This window comes from Bubalus bubalis, chromosome 2 (genome assembly GCF_019923935.1).
Source record: "Bubalus bubalis isolate 160015118507 breed Murrah chromosome 2, NDDB_SH_1, whole genome shotgun sequence".
NCBI classification, from domain to species: domain Eukaryota; kingdom Metazoa; phylum Chordata; class Mammalia; order Artiodactyla; family Bovidae; genus Bubalus; species Bubalus bubalis.
Window position 1 is genome coordinate 137,448,973 of NC_059158.1, and position 13,869 is coordinate 137,462,841.

Here is a 13,869-nt window from a genome sequence, read left to right on the forward strand (position 1 = left end):
ATCCCTCCCAGCATCAGAGTCTTTTCCAATTGAGTTCAGCATTCCACAACTCAGAATCTGAGATATTCACTCATTTAAATGGTCTCTTTCTAATTTCTGGTGTCGCATCAATTTTCTTAAGTATAGGGCCTGTTTAAATGATCATTTAAATTACTGCCTTAACATCTACCTTACGTTAGCAAAAAAGGAGGACATTATTTCCAAAGTTTATTTAAAAGATTAATAGAATTATTTATGCCTTTGCCTAAAAAAGGAAATTTTATTGAGGAAAATGTTTCCATTATTTAAAAAATTTGTATAAGAGACCCAGACTGTCCAAGTTCTTTTTAAAAAATAAAAGTCTTCAACATTCCAAGAACACAGAGTATTTTTGAGTGTTCCTATGTGTAATAGCACAATTTTGGTTAAATCTAGCTCTTGATTTTTTATAAGCTTTATCTACGCTTTGCAATACTTTGGGCACCTTGATTTATAGAACTTGGAACTGAATTTTAAATTTTAAATAGTTAAGCTTTTATTTCATTAGTTATATGGTGTAGCTTTGTTTTTGTAGTGTTATCGGCCAGCCTTGTAATATATTTTCTGCTGAAGACTTGATCAAAACGTAGCCCCAAATGTTCATCTGTAGGATGATTTTACATTTTTTACATCATAGTTTCTAAACTGTTGTGTTAAAGGAGGACTGTTTGTCTTCCATAGACAAAAAAAATTAAAGTTATGATAATATATCATTACTAGCCTCCCGTTTATTGCTAGCAGTCTACATTTCTGTTAGGTTACTTTGAAACCGATACTTAATTGGTCTTAATGCTTTTAAAAAAAATTGCCTTGGTGGGAGCAACACACAGGATTCAAAGTGAAACTTTAAAAAACTGAAAGTATGAATATGTATAAATAAGTATGAAATAAATATCTGATGTGACAGATGCCTGGATGGCCATACTAGTTAGTAACCCACTGATCTCTAATATTGGGTATACATTTTTGTATTGAATCTACATAATTTTATAGTAGAACTAGTCATTATAATTTTTCCATCTTTTTTTTAAAGTCTAGAATGTCTAAAATGGCTTAATTCTTCTAGTCAAGGAAACTACCAAGAAGAAAACAGTGCTTCAGACTAATGTGATCTCTTGTATGCTATCATGAAAATATTTGAACAGAGGAAAAAATGAGTTACATGTTATATAGTAATCTGGTTTGGAATGTGTTTTTACTTTTATTTGGAAAATATTCACAATATTTAAGATGAAATAAAGTGCACCACAGATTGGCTGTGTTGAAGACAGTGAGGAACGTCTCTTGTGTAAATTAATATCCCAACATATATGTTTTTATCTTTAAAACTTGCCTAAAGTTGAATGTAAATTCTTTGGCTTTAAATGCTAAAAAGGAGCCTTGTTCTGTTATTCACAGATTAAGCAAATATAAGCCAGAAATAGTGATTTTGTCAGCATAGGATATTTACCAACATTAACGAGTTTGAACTCAAAATTAACTGCAAATGATCCATAGTGCAGCTAGTTGGCCTATGTGATTAAGAATTTGTGTTCTTAGTCACATTTGCTTTCGTGTGTATTATCCCTACCATGAACTTATAAAGATGACTTTGACTTAATGGCAAATATCAGTATTTTCTGTTATTAAGATACAACAGTGAAACGGATTGTGGAAGGTGAAAATTTCCATCTTCAATCACTAGTTGTGTTCCTCAAGTATACCAGTAAGGTCCAAAATTTAATCAAGAGAATCTATTTTATACTTACTTCTTCTGACAAGGAGAGGAAAAAGGCATATGAAAAAAATTACTGTCATTATTAAAGGTTGTTTTAATGATTAAATATGTAATTTCATGAAATATAGAGGCTTCAGTAATGTTTGTCTTAGATAACATTGTGTTGAGTACTTTGTCAAACAGTGTTTCCAACAAGCATTTCTTTTGCTTTTTCAGTTGTTTTTTTTTTTTTCTTAACTGCCCTTTAACTATGGTAACTGAACTGGCTCCGGTTGTCCAAGTGGTTATGACCATTTTCTTAAGGAGCTACAGTTATCCCTCAGTATCCATGGAGGATTAGTTCCAGGACCCTCACAGATACCAAAATCTGTGGATACTGGAGTCTCTTATATAAAATGGTATATTTGCATATATTCTAGGTACATCCTTCCATATCCTTTAAATCATCTCTAGATTGCATATAATACCTAGCACAATGTAATGCTATTGTAAGGAGTTATCAGTTGCCCATATGTGGCAAATTCAAGTTTTGCTTTTTGAACTAGCTGGAAATTATTTTTTTTCCTGAATATTTTCCATCCACAGTTGGTTGAACTAGTGGGTATGGAACCCTATGGATACTGAGAGCTGACTGCATGTAATCCTCAAACTGCATATCTGTAACCACTAATAAAACCATCCACATCTGGCTTAGATTGCAACTACAAAGGGATAATTTATGTAACAAAAATAGAGTTAGGAAACAAAAACAAACTCTGTGACTCTTCAGGCACTCATACTTCCATTAGAAGTTTCCCTGCGTGTTGCCAGGCTTCCTGGGTAGCTCAAACAGTAAAGAATTTTGCCTGCAATGTGGGAGACCTGGGTTTGATCCCTGGGTCAGGAAGATCCCCTGGAGAAGGACATGGCAACCCACTCCAGTATTCTTGTCTGGAGAATTCCACAGACAGAGGAACCTGGTGGACTGCAGTCCATGGGGCTGCAAAGAGTTGAACACAACTGAGCGACTAACACACACATACGTGTTGCATATTACACTATGATCAGCTATCTAAAGAAGGACAAAGATGTAGCAGTAGCAAATAAATATGAATCCTGGATTCATTACTGTAGAAATAGTAAGGGTATAAATGCTTGTTTAAGAAGAAAAATAATTATTCATTCTATGTCTAGAGATACTGATAACCTATGTTTGTTTTATTAGCTTGCCCAACAACAGGTGGAAAACGTCTTGGGAAAAATTACTGACAGTAAAAATAAACTGGCCTATGAAAAGGGAAAACTTCAGGTATGAGATTTCATTTTCTAATTTTTTTTTCTCATTTTCTAATGCCAATTATGAAGCTAAATATTGCTGGACTTTGAAGAGGACCTAGCTCGGTCATTTACCAGTTTTGTAATTTTGGACAAGTTTTTAAACCTCCGTAAGCTTGGTCCCTTATTCACATCCAGCTGACCTCTGTTTACACGCTTGTGATATAATGCTGAAACCTAAAAGTGTGATCCCAAGGTTCGTTCTGTAACAGTATGAAACTTTATTATAATTATTTTATGCATAGTCATTAGCTGCCAATGTAGAAAGCCTATGTTCTCTCTCTTTTTATTGAAGTTTTATTGATTTCCAATATTATGTTAGCTTTGAGTATACAGCAGTGATTCAGTATTTTTATAGATAATACTCTAAAGTTATTATAAAATATTAGCAATATTTCCTGTGCTGAACAACAGATTCTTATAGCTTATTTTATCCATGATAGTTTGTACCTCTTAATCCCTCACCCCTGTCTTGCCCCTCCTACCATCCCTCTCCCCAATGAAAACCACTAGTTTATTCTCTGTATTTAGTGGTCTGTCTCTGTTTTGTTCTTTTCATTCCTTTGAATAAGTGCTAACATACAATTCTTTGTCTAACTTATTTCACTAAGTACAGTATCTTTCAAGTCCATCCATGTTATTGCAATGGCAAGATCTCATTCTTTTTTATGACTAATATCCTGCTCTGTGTGTGTGTGTGTGTGTGTCTGTATGTATGCCATATCTTGATGCAATTGTCTGTTGATAGGCCTTTAGGTTGCTTCCGTATCTTGGCTATTGTAAATAGTGCTGCTATGAACACTGCCTATGTCTTTTTGAATTAGTATTTTCATTTTCTTAGCATACATACTCTGGTGGAATTTCTAGATCATATGTTAGTTCTACTTTTAGTTTTTTGAGGCACCACTATACCGTTTGCCATAGCAGCTACAACAATTTACATTCCTACCAACATTGCACTCAGGTTATCTTTTCTCCATATCCTTGTCAACATTTGCTATTTGTTGTCTTTTGATGTCACATTCTGACAGGTGTGAGGTTATACCTCATTGTGGTTTCGATTTGCATTTCCCTGATGATAAGCAGTGTTGAGCACCTTTTCATATGCCTGTTGGCCCTCACTATGTCTTCACTGGGAAAATGTCTGTTCAGGTTTTCTGATCATTTAAAAAATTTGGTTGTTTGGGATTTTTTTATATTGAATTGTATGAACTGTTTTCATAGTTTGGATATTAACCACTTATCAGTCATAACATTTGAAAACATTTTCTCCTATCCAGTAGGTTGTCTTTTCATTTTGTCAGTGGTTTTCTTTGCTGTGCTAAGACTTTTAAGCTCAATTATGTGTCATTTGTATATTTTTGCTTTTGTTTCCTTTTCCTTAAGAGACAGATCCCAGGAAAGATTGCTATAATATATGTCAAAGTGTGTTCTATATTTTCTTCTAGGAGTTTTATGGTTTCAAGTGTTACATTCAAGTCTAATCCATCTCGTTAATTTTTATAAATGGTATAAGTTAGTGGTCCAGTTTTCCAAGCACAGTTCAGTTCACTCAGTTGTGTCCAACTCTTTGCAACCCCATGGACTCTCTGGATAAATCTGTTGGTTGATGCAAGAGGGGTGTTAAAAGTCCCATACTGTGATTGTATTGTTGTCATTTTCTCCCTTTATGGCTGTTAATATTTGCTTTATATATTTAGATGCTCCTATTTAGATGTACCTATTTAGGTATATATATGTTGGTGAACATAAATCAATTCTTCTATGGATCCCTTTGTCATTATATAGTGCTGTTTGTCTTTTGTTGCAGACTTTGTTTTAAAGTCTGCTTTATCTGATACGCGTACTGCTACTTACCTTTTTTTCCTCTTCCATTTACATGAACTATCTTTTCCGTCCTCTCACTGTGTGTGTGTGTGTCTCTGAAGTGAGTCTCTTGCAGACGGCATATAAACGAGTCTTGATTTTTATGCAGTCAACTACCCTATATATTTTGATTGGAGCATTTAATCCATTGATTTGATTGATAAGTGTGTACTTATTGCCATTTTGCTACAATGCCTCTGATCAATAACGTTCAGGTAACAAAAGACGTACAATACATCTCTGGTCAATGATGCAGTAAGTGTGCACTCCTCCCCACCCTCCGCAACAGCAGCCTTCACCCTAGTGTGGAGCTGCTTTGGGACAAGAGGGAAGAGCAGGAGCCTGTGGGCTGGGATGGTCCCCACATGTCAGTCAGAGTTTCAGTTTCAGCTCCTGCCCCACCACTTTTACACACACTGGTTATGGTTACCCTCACCCTGTTCAGGCACAGGGCTGGTTCTGATCCAGCTCCATCTCCCCCAGTTGCTCACTTTCCTTGGCAGTGCCAGCCTTTGCCCTAGTGGGGAGCTGCTCCAGAGCAAGAGGGTCTGGAGCTGGTATCTGCTGTGGGCTTGGTCACCTGTTGGGGCCCCAGCCTAATTTCCGTTGGTTTCCTCCGCCTTGTTCTAGGAGTAAGCATGCCTGTGTGTGCTCTTCAGGAGTGGGGTCTGTTCCTTACAACTCTTTGGTGTGTCCCACTGATTTTAAAACCAGCTGATGGGACTCATCTTTCTAGTGTTGGTCCCCAGAACTGCGATTCCTAATATGTGGCATAAGCCCCAAAATCCCCAAGGAGGATCTCTGAACCTATGATATCACTTTTTTTTCTGTGTCTCTACTGGGGACACAAATCCTGACCTGATCACGTCTCCCTACCAAACTGTGTTTGTCTTTCTTTACAGCCTTGGTTGTAGACATCTTTCTCCAGGTTCATTTGTTTTTAATGAGAGCTGCTCCACATATAGATGTATTTTTGATTTATTTGTAAGGGTAGATGAGCTCAATGTTGTCCTACTCCACCATCTTGGTTTTTTCCACATATGTTTTCTTTTTTGCTGAATTTTTCTAACATTCCTAAAAAGAAATAATCCTGGAAATTAGGTCTCAAGGCAATGGAATTGACTTGAATGCATAAGATGATTCTTTAATTCCATGTTCTTTAATTTCATTGTTCTTTAATGTGGGTTTTGCCTCTGTAGTATCCACAGAGCAGGCAACTTGCCACTAATATAACTAAGTCTACCTTAAACCAACTTTGGTAGAAACACTGAAGTCTGAATTAATGGTTCTTAGCTTCAGCTGCATAAAAATCAAGACTCGTTTATATGCTGTCTGCAAGAGACTCACTCCTCTGGGGAATTTTAAAAACACCACATGCTGGGAAGTGTATGATGTCTGCCATTTACTTTCAAATGAATCATTTAAAAGAAATTAGTTTTTTACATACACTGAAGAAGTGATAGATGGATATATGATAGGCAAGTATAAGAATGTAAATGGTTAAATTTGGATGGCAGGTGTTTAAACACTTTCAAAATAAAAGGGGAAAAATCCCCATGAAAAGGCTTGCACCCCAGAGCAATTAAATCAGAATCTCAAAGAGTATGTTATATAGGCTTTAATACTTTTTAAAACTCCCCAGTGATTCCAATGTGCGATAGTTGAGCACCACTGGACTGAATGCTATGAAGCAATGTCTGGTTATGCTTGGCAGCTGTAGAGCTGATAGAGTAAGTAATCTCACTAGAGGCTTGCCATGTACCTCAGCGTTAATCTTATCTATTCAAGGGACTTAGCCATCGGGTTAGCAGACATGATCCAGGACAGAAACAGCAGGAGAGCTGTTTGACCACTATTTTCACGCTTTTAATTAATATTTTCTGGAGGCAATGATACATTTAAGTATAATCTATACTTGTGAAATCTTGCACAAGTGTTAATTTTTTTGAGTTTTATCTTACCTATGATGTGAGCTGGGGAAGCACACCTCTCTTAATTACTTTCTCACTAGAAAAGACTGTGTAACAGGCTGGATATATAGATTATTACAGGCACAAAAGAACTTTCTCCTTTGTGAAACTAATGGTCTCATAGAAACTATGGCCCATAATATTGACCTTCTTTTAGCTTTCCCAGGAGAAATGAAGTGTATTTTTATGTGTGTGAGAAAAATCACAAACACTCATGGGTAACTTGAAGCCAAATTTTTTCTGGGCATGGAATACATTTTAAGGTTTGTTAGTGAGTCTGATGTTAACTTTTCTAACATTTTAAACCTCAGTTACACTTTTGAGATTATCCTTATAATCTTAAGGAAAATACATGCCTTTTTTCTGCCTGTATTCCTATAATAAGGGCCAAGTATTTTGATAGTCTGAAAGCTGAAACACTTTTGAAACTATTGATTCACTGGTGTTTTTACGTCAAGCTTTGTGTTGAAACACTGCAAAGATACTGATCTCATCAGCCCAAGGGCAGGTGCTCTTACATAGCCTATCGGTGGCGGCGGCGGCGCTGTCATTACCCCTGAGCCACCAGGGAAGCCCGTATAGCACATCACTCTTTTTAATTGAAATGTAGTTAATTTACGATCTTGTGTTAGTTTCTGGTGTGCAGCAAAGTGACTCAGTTATATATTCTTTTTCATATTATTTTCCATTATACTTTATTACAAGATACTGAATATAGTTCCCTGTTCTGTACAGTGGGACCTTGTTGTTTATCTCTTTTATACACAATAGCTTGAATTCTCCAATCCCAAACTCCTAAGTTAGCTGCCTCCTTCGCTCTCCCTTTTGGTAACCATAAGTTTGTTTTTTTTTATGTTTTTATGCCTGTGAGTCTTGTTTCTGTTTTGTAAATAATGTCATTTATGTCATATTTGGCTCAGGTGGTAGAGAATCTGCCTGCAATGTGGGATACCTGGGTTCGATCCCTGAGTTGGGAAGATCCCCTGAGAAGGGGACGGCTACCCACTCCAGTATTCTTGCCTGGATAATTCCATGGACAAAGGAGCCTGGCAGGCTATAGTCCATGGGTTCTCAAAGAGTCGAACACAACCGAGTGACTTTAACTTTCATATCATATTTCAGATTCCACATATAAATATCTATGTTATTTTTCTTTTTCTCTCTGACTTCACGTAGTTTGATCATCTCTAGGGTGATCCATGTTGCTACAAATGGCTTATTTTGCTCTTTTTATGACTGAGTAATATTCCTCTCTGTGTGCACGTGTGTGTGTGTGTGTGTGTGTGTGTGTGTATGCATGCACCATATTCTTTATTCATCTGTTTATGGACATTTTGGTTGCTTTCATGTCTTGGCTATTGTAAATGATACATTATTCTTGCCAGGTAATCTAAAGAAAGAGCTGCATACTAAACATAATCAAAATAGTCTGTTTTCTCTCAATTGGATTATAATTAATTAAAATATTATGTATCAACCATATTAGATAAGAGATTGCATTTTTAAACTAATAATATAAATACTGGGTTTCAGGTGTTAATGTAGACTGTCAGAAACTGCTGCCTCACATTCAAACTTGATTTGATACTTGGTGCTGTATACTGTTACATTATCTAAATATGTCCAAATGTATTTATCCTTTATATTAATGTATATTTAGACAGTTTTCAATTGCTTACAAACAATGCTTGTATGATAAATTCTTATACATGTCTTTGTACTCACATCCAAAGAGTCTCTAACTATAATTCTTAGGAGAATTACTGGGTTGTAGCAACCCACTCCGGTGTTCTTGCCTGGAGAATCCAGGGACAGGGGAGCCTGGTAGGCTGCCGTCTATGGGGTCACACAGAGTCGGACACGACTGAAGCGACTTAGCAGCAGCAGCAGCAGCAGCCTGCCAATGTAGGAGACATAAGAGACACCAGTTGGATCCCTGGGTCAGGAAGATCCCCTGGAGAAGGAAATGACAATGCCCTCCAGTATTCTTGCCTGGAGAATCCGGTGGACAGAGGAGCCTGGTGGGCTACAGTCCATAGGGTCACAAAGAGCCTGACACAACTGAAGTGATTTACCATGCATTCAGGGTGGACATAAATTGAATTTTACTAGACTCTCTCAAATTTCTCCTGAAAGTTTAGAAAGCAGTCTGTATAAGAGAATGTAGAATGACAGTGTTACGAATCTTATAAAGTAGATGAATCTCATAAAACAATACTACATGATGTTTTAAACGTGAAAGTGTTCGTCGCTCAGTGTTGTGTGACTACACTTGTGTCTGACTCTTTGTGACCCCAGGCTGTAGGACTGTAGATGCCAGGCTCCTCTGTCCATGGATGTTTAAGGATACATTTACAGTACAATTATTTAAAAGGAATAGGAATGATAAACACCAAATTCAGGATAGTAGTCAACTCTAAAATCGCAGGAAGATATTTATTGGATTAGGCTACACAGAGGTATATTTGTATGTTTTATTCTTTTTTAAGTTGAGTGATGGATAGATGGGCTGTTACTATATAGGTCTGAAAGATTTCTATCACTTTTTTCCTTGTCTTTAAATGTATGTCAGTTAGTGCTTTATGCTCACTCTACTCTACCCTCAATCCCATCACTCTTATACCAGCTGGATTTAAATATTATATTAGCTACTTGGCCCCTTATTATAGGCAGCTGCTTTTGTGATCTTAGTTTAAAGATTATTTAAGAGTTTTGTTTTAGTAAATCTTATTAAGCTGTAACATACAGAAAAGTACACAAGGTACAGCTCATGAATTTTCACAAAGTAAAAGTATCCGTGTGACCAGCACTCAGAATAAGAAACAGAATGTTCCCAGAACTCATCTCATAACCTTTTTCAGTCACTGTCTCCCATGATGTTACTATCCATCATCTTGACTTCTATACCCAGATTAGTTTTACCTGTTTTGAATTTTATATAATTGTTACAGAATATGCTTTTTGTGTCTTGTTTCTTTCACCCAGCATTGTAATTGAGAGATTCATCCATGTTGTCTGTTGTATTAATGCTTCTTTGGCTTGAATTGCTGCATGGAATTATATGAATATTATTAAGAGTTCTGTGCTGAAGTCATCACAGTTTTATGACTATATTATCATATTTCAAGTCAAAATACATAACTCTGGCAGTTCAGGTTGTTTCAGTTATGAAACTCAATCTAAACTATGAAGGTGCTAACATTATAGGCTTGTCCTACTTAATTTCTAATTTATCATATGTACTGAAAAAAAAACTAGGAAATTTCTTAATAGCAATCATTTAGAATGCTTGCACTAGAAAACACATAAAAATAAGTTTTTCTTTTCATCAATATCTTAGTTGTCTCACAGTTTCTTTTTTATTTTGGCCTGTCCTGTGCAGCATGTGGGTATAGTTCCCCGGCAAGGGATCGAACCTGCGCCCCATGCACTGGCAGCATGGAGTCCTGACTGCTGCTATATTTTTATAGTTTTATATTTCAAAACATATATAACAGGCAATAGTGGGGTAAGGAATTAAGTGGTACAGACTACTGTGCATAAAATAAGCTACAAAGATATATTGTATATCACATGAAAGGTAGCCGATATTTCATAATAACGGAATGGAGTATAATCTTCAAAAATGGTGAATCACTGTGTTGCACACTTGAAACTTACATAATATTATAAATCAGCTGTACCTCAATTTTTAAAAAAACATATTTCTATATTTAGATCATTTGAAATAATAGGAGGAAATGACCTTGACCTAAATACTGCTTTTTTGAGACTGCCTAATAACAAACACCCTCTTCCAACAACACAAGAGAAGACTCTATACATGGACATCACCAGGTGGTCAACACCGAAATCAGATTAATTATATTCTTTGCAGCCAAAGATGGAGAAGCTCTATACAGTCAGCAAAAACAAGACCAGGAGCTGACTGTGGCTCAGACCATGAACTCCTTATTGCCAAATTCAGACTTAAATTGAAGAAAGTAGGGAAAACCACTAGACCATTCAGGTATGACCTAAATCAAATCCCTTATGATTATACAGTGGAAGTGAGAAATAGATTTAAGGGCCTAGATGATAGATAGAGTGCCTGATGAACTATGGAATGAGGTTCGTGACATTGTACAGGAGACAGGGATCAAGACCATCCCCATGGAAAAGAAATGCAAAAGAGCAAAATGGCTGTCTGCGGAGGCCTTACAAACAGCTGTGAAAAGAAGAGACGTGAAAAGCAAAGGAGAAAAGGAAAGATATAAACATCTGAATGCAGCGTTCCAAAGAATAGCAAGGAGATAAGAAAGCCTTCTTCAGTGATCAATGAAAAGAAACAGAGGAGAACAACAGAATGGGAAAGACTAGAGATCTCTTCAAGAAAATCAGAGATACCAAAGGAACATGTCATGCAAAGATGGGCTTGATAAAGGACAGAAATGTTATGGACCTAACAGAAGCAGAAGATATTAAGAAGAGATGGCAAGAATACACAGAAGAACTGTACAAAAAGATCTTCATGACCCAGATAATCACGATGGTGTGATCACTGACCTAAAGCCAGACATCCTGGAATGTGAAGTCAAGTGGGCCTTAGAAAGCATCACTACGAACAAAGCTAGTGGAGGTGATGGAATTCCAGTTGAGCTATTCCAAATCCTGAAAGATGATGCTGTGAAAGTGCCGCACTCAGTATGCCAGCACATTTGGAAAACTCAGCAGTGGCCACAGGACTGGAAAAGGTCCGTTTTCATTCCAGTCCCAAAGAAAGGCAATGCCAAAGAATGCTCAAACTACTGCACAATTGCACTCATCTCACACGCTAGTAAAGTAATGCTCAAAATTCTCCAAGCCAGGCTTCAGCAATATGTGAACTATGAACTTCCTGATGTTCAAGCTGGTTTTAGAAAAGGCAGAGGAACCAGAGACCAAATTGCCAACATCTGCTGGATCATCGAAAAAGCAAGAGAGTTCCAGAAAAACATCTATTTCTGCTTTATTGACTATGCCAAAGCCTTTGACTGTGTGGATCAGAATCAACTGTGGAAAATTCTGAAAGAGATGGGAATACCAGACCACCTGATCTGCCTCTTGAGAAATCTGTATGCAGGTCAGGAAGCAACAGTTAGAACTGGACATGGAACAACAAACTGGTTCCAAATAGGAAAAGGAGTACATCAAGGCTGTATATTGTCACCCTGTTTAACTTATATGCAGAGTACATCATGAGAAATGCTGGACTGGAAGAAACACAAGCTGGAATCAAGATTTCCGGGAGAAATATCAATAACCTCAGATATGCAGATGACACCACCCTTATGGCAGAAAGTGAAGAGGAACTTAAAAGCCTCTTGATGAAAGTGAAAGTGGAGAGTGAAAAAGTTGGCTTAAAGCTCAACATTCAGAAAATGAAGATCATGGCATCCGGTCCCATCACTTCATGGGAAATAGATGGGGAAACAGTGGAAACAGTGTCAGACTTTATTTTTGGGGGCTCCAAAATCACTGCAGATGGTGACTGCAGCCATGAAATTAAAAGACGCTTACTCCTTGGAAGGAAAGTTATGACCAACCTAGATAGCATATTCAAAAGCAGAGACATTACTTTGCCAACAAAGGTTCGTCTAGTCAAGGCTTTGATTTTTCCTGTGGTCATTATGGATGTGAGAGTTGGACTGTGAAGAAGGCTGAGCGCCAAAGAATTGATGCTTTTGAACTGTGGTATTGGAGAAGACTCTTGAGAGTCCCTTGGACTGCAAGGAGATCCAACCAGTCCATTCTGAAGGAGATGAGCCCTGGGATTTCTTTGGAAGGAATGATGCTGAAGCTGAAACTCCAGTACTCTGGCCACCTCATGCGAAGAGTTGACTCATTGGAAAAGACTCTGATGCTGGGAGGTATTGGGGGCAAGAGGAGAAGGGGACGACAGAGGATGAGATGGCTGGATGGCATCACTGACTCGATGGACGTGAATCTGAGTGAACTCCGGGAGTTGGTGATGGACAGGGAGGCCTGGCGTGCTGCGATTCATGGGGTCGCGAAGAGTCGGACACGACTGAGTGACTGATCTGATCTGAATAAGCGGGCTATGGAAGCTATTTTTCATGGATTTAATGACATAGAAACATCAGATCTCTGAGGGTAGCAGGATTTATTTGCTTCTATGTTCTTCCCCATTTGAATGTCCTGAATTAAAAATCCTTTTGAAAAAGAGACCCACTGCAAAAACTAAAGTGGCTTACAGATGCAAATATGCCATCTAACAAGTTTTAGAGCATTTTATTGGGTACCTTGAGGCTAGGGGTAAGGTAATTACCTGAGAAAAATTACCCAGAAAAAATAGTGTGTGTTTTGCTTGAAGAGAGGCAAGTTTAAAATTCTTTGAGTGTTTATCACTACTTTTCCACTGAGTTCTAAGATTAACAGCAGTTTGCTTATATTTAAAATGAGAATAATTGTTGCATCAAAACACACCTTTAAAGGCAGCCATTCTGATTCTGAACCTTAAGTTAAAACCACTTAATGGGGAGCCACACAACATGTTTTATGCTGTGTTGTTCAGTCACCAAGTCGTGTTCTACTCTTCATGACCCCATAGACTGCAGCGTACCAGGCTGCACCATTTCCCAGAGTTTGCCCAAGTTCATGTCCATTGCATTGGTGATGCCATCCAACCGTCTCATCCTGTCACCCTTTTCTCCTTCTGCCTTCAATCTTTCCCAGCATCAGGGTGTTTTCTAATTAGTCAGCAGTTCGCATCAGGTGGCCCAAAGTATTGAGCTTCAGCATTAGTCCTTCCAATGAATATTCAGGGTTAATGTCCTTTAGGATCAACTGGTTTGATCTCCTTGCTGTCCAAGGGCTGTCAAGAGTCTTGTCCATCATGAGAGTTTGAAAGCATAAATTTTTTGGCATTCAGCGTTCTTTATGGTCCAACTCTCAGATCTGCACATGTCTTACTGGAAAAACCCAAGCTTTGACTGTATGGACCTT

The 13,869-nt window shown here is 37.6% G+C and overlaps 1 protein-coding gene across 9 annotated transcripts in view; it reads left to right on the plus strand.

Annotated features, from left to right (window-relative positions):
• CCDC150 (coiled-coil domain containing 150) overlaps positions 1-13,869 on the plus strand; it is a 97,661-nt gene that overhangs the window by 52,928 nt on the left and 30,864 nt on the right. For all 9 annotated transcript variants that reach the window (XM_025277900.3, XM_025277913.3, XM_006078138.4 and 6 more), the window contains one exon: positions 2,940-3,023. In XM_025277900.3, coding sequence (XP_025133685.1) covers positions 2,940-3,023 — 84 coding nt within the window. The remainder of the gene's footprint in view (positions 1-2,939; positions 3,024-13,869) is intronic.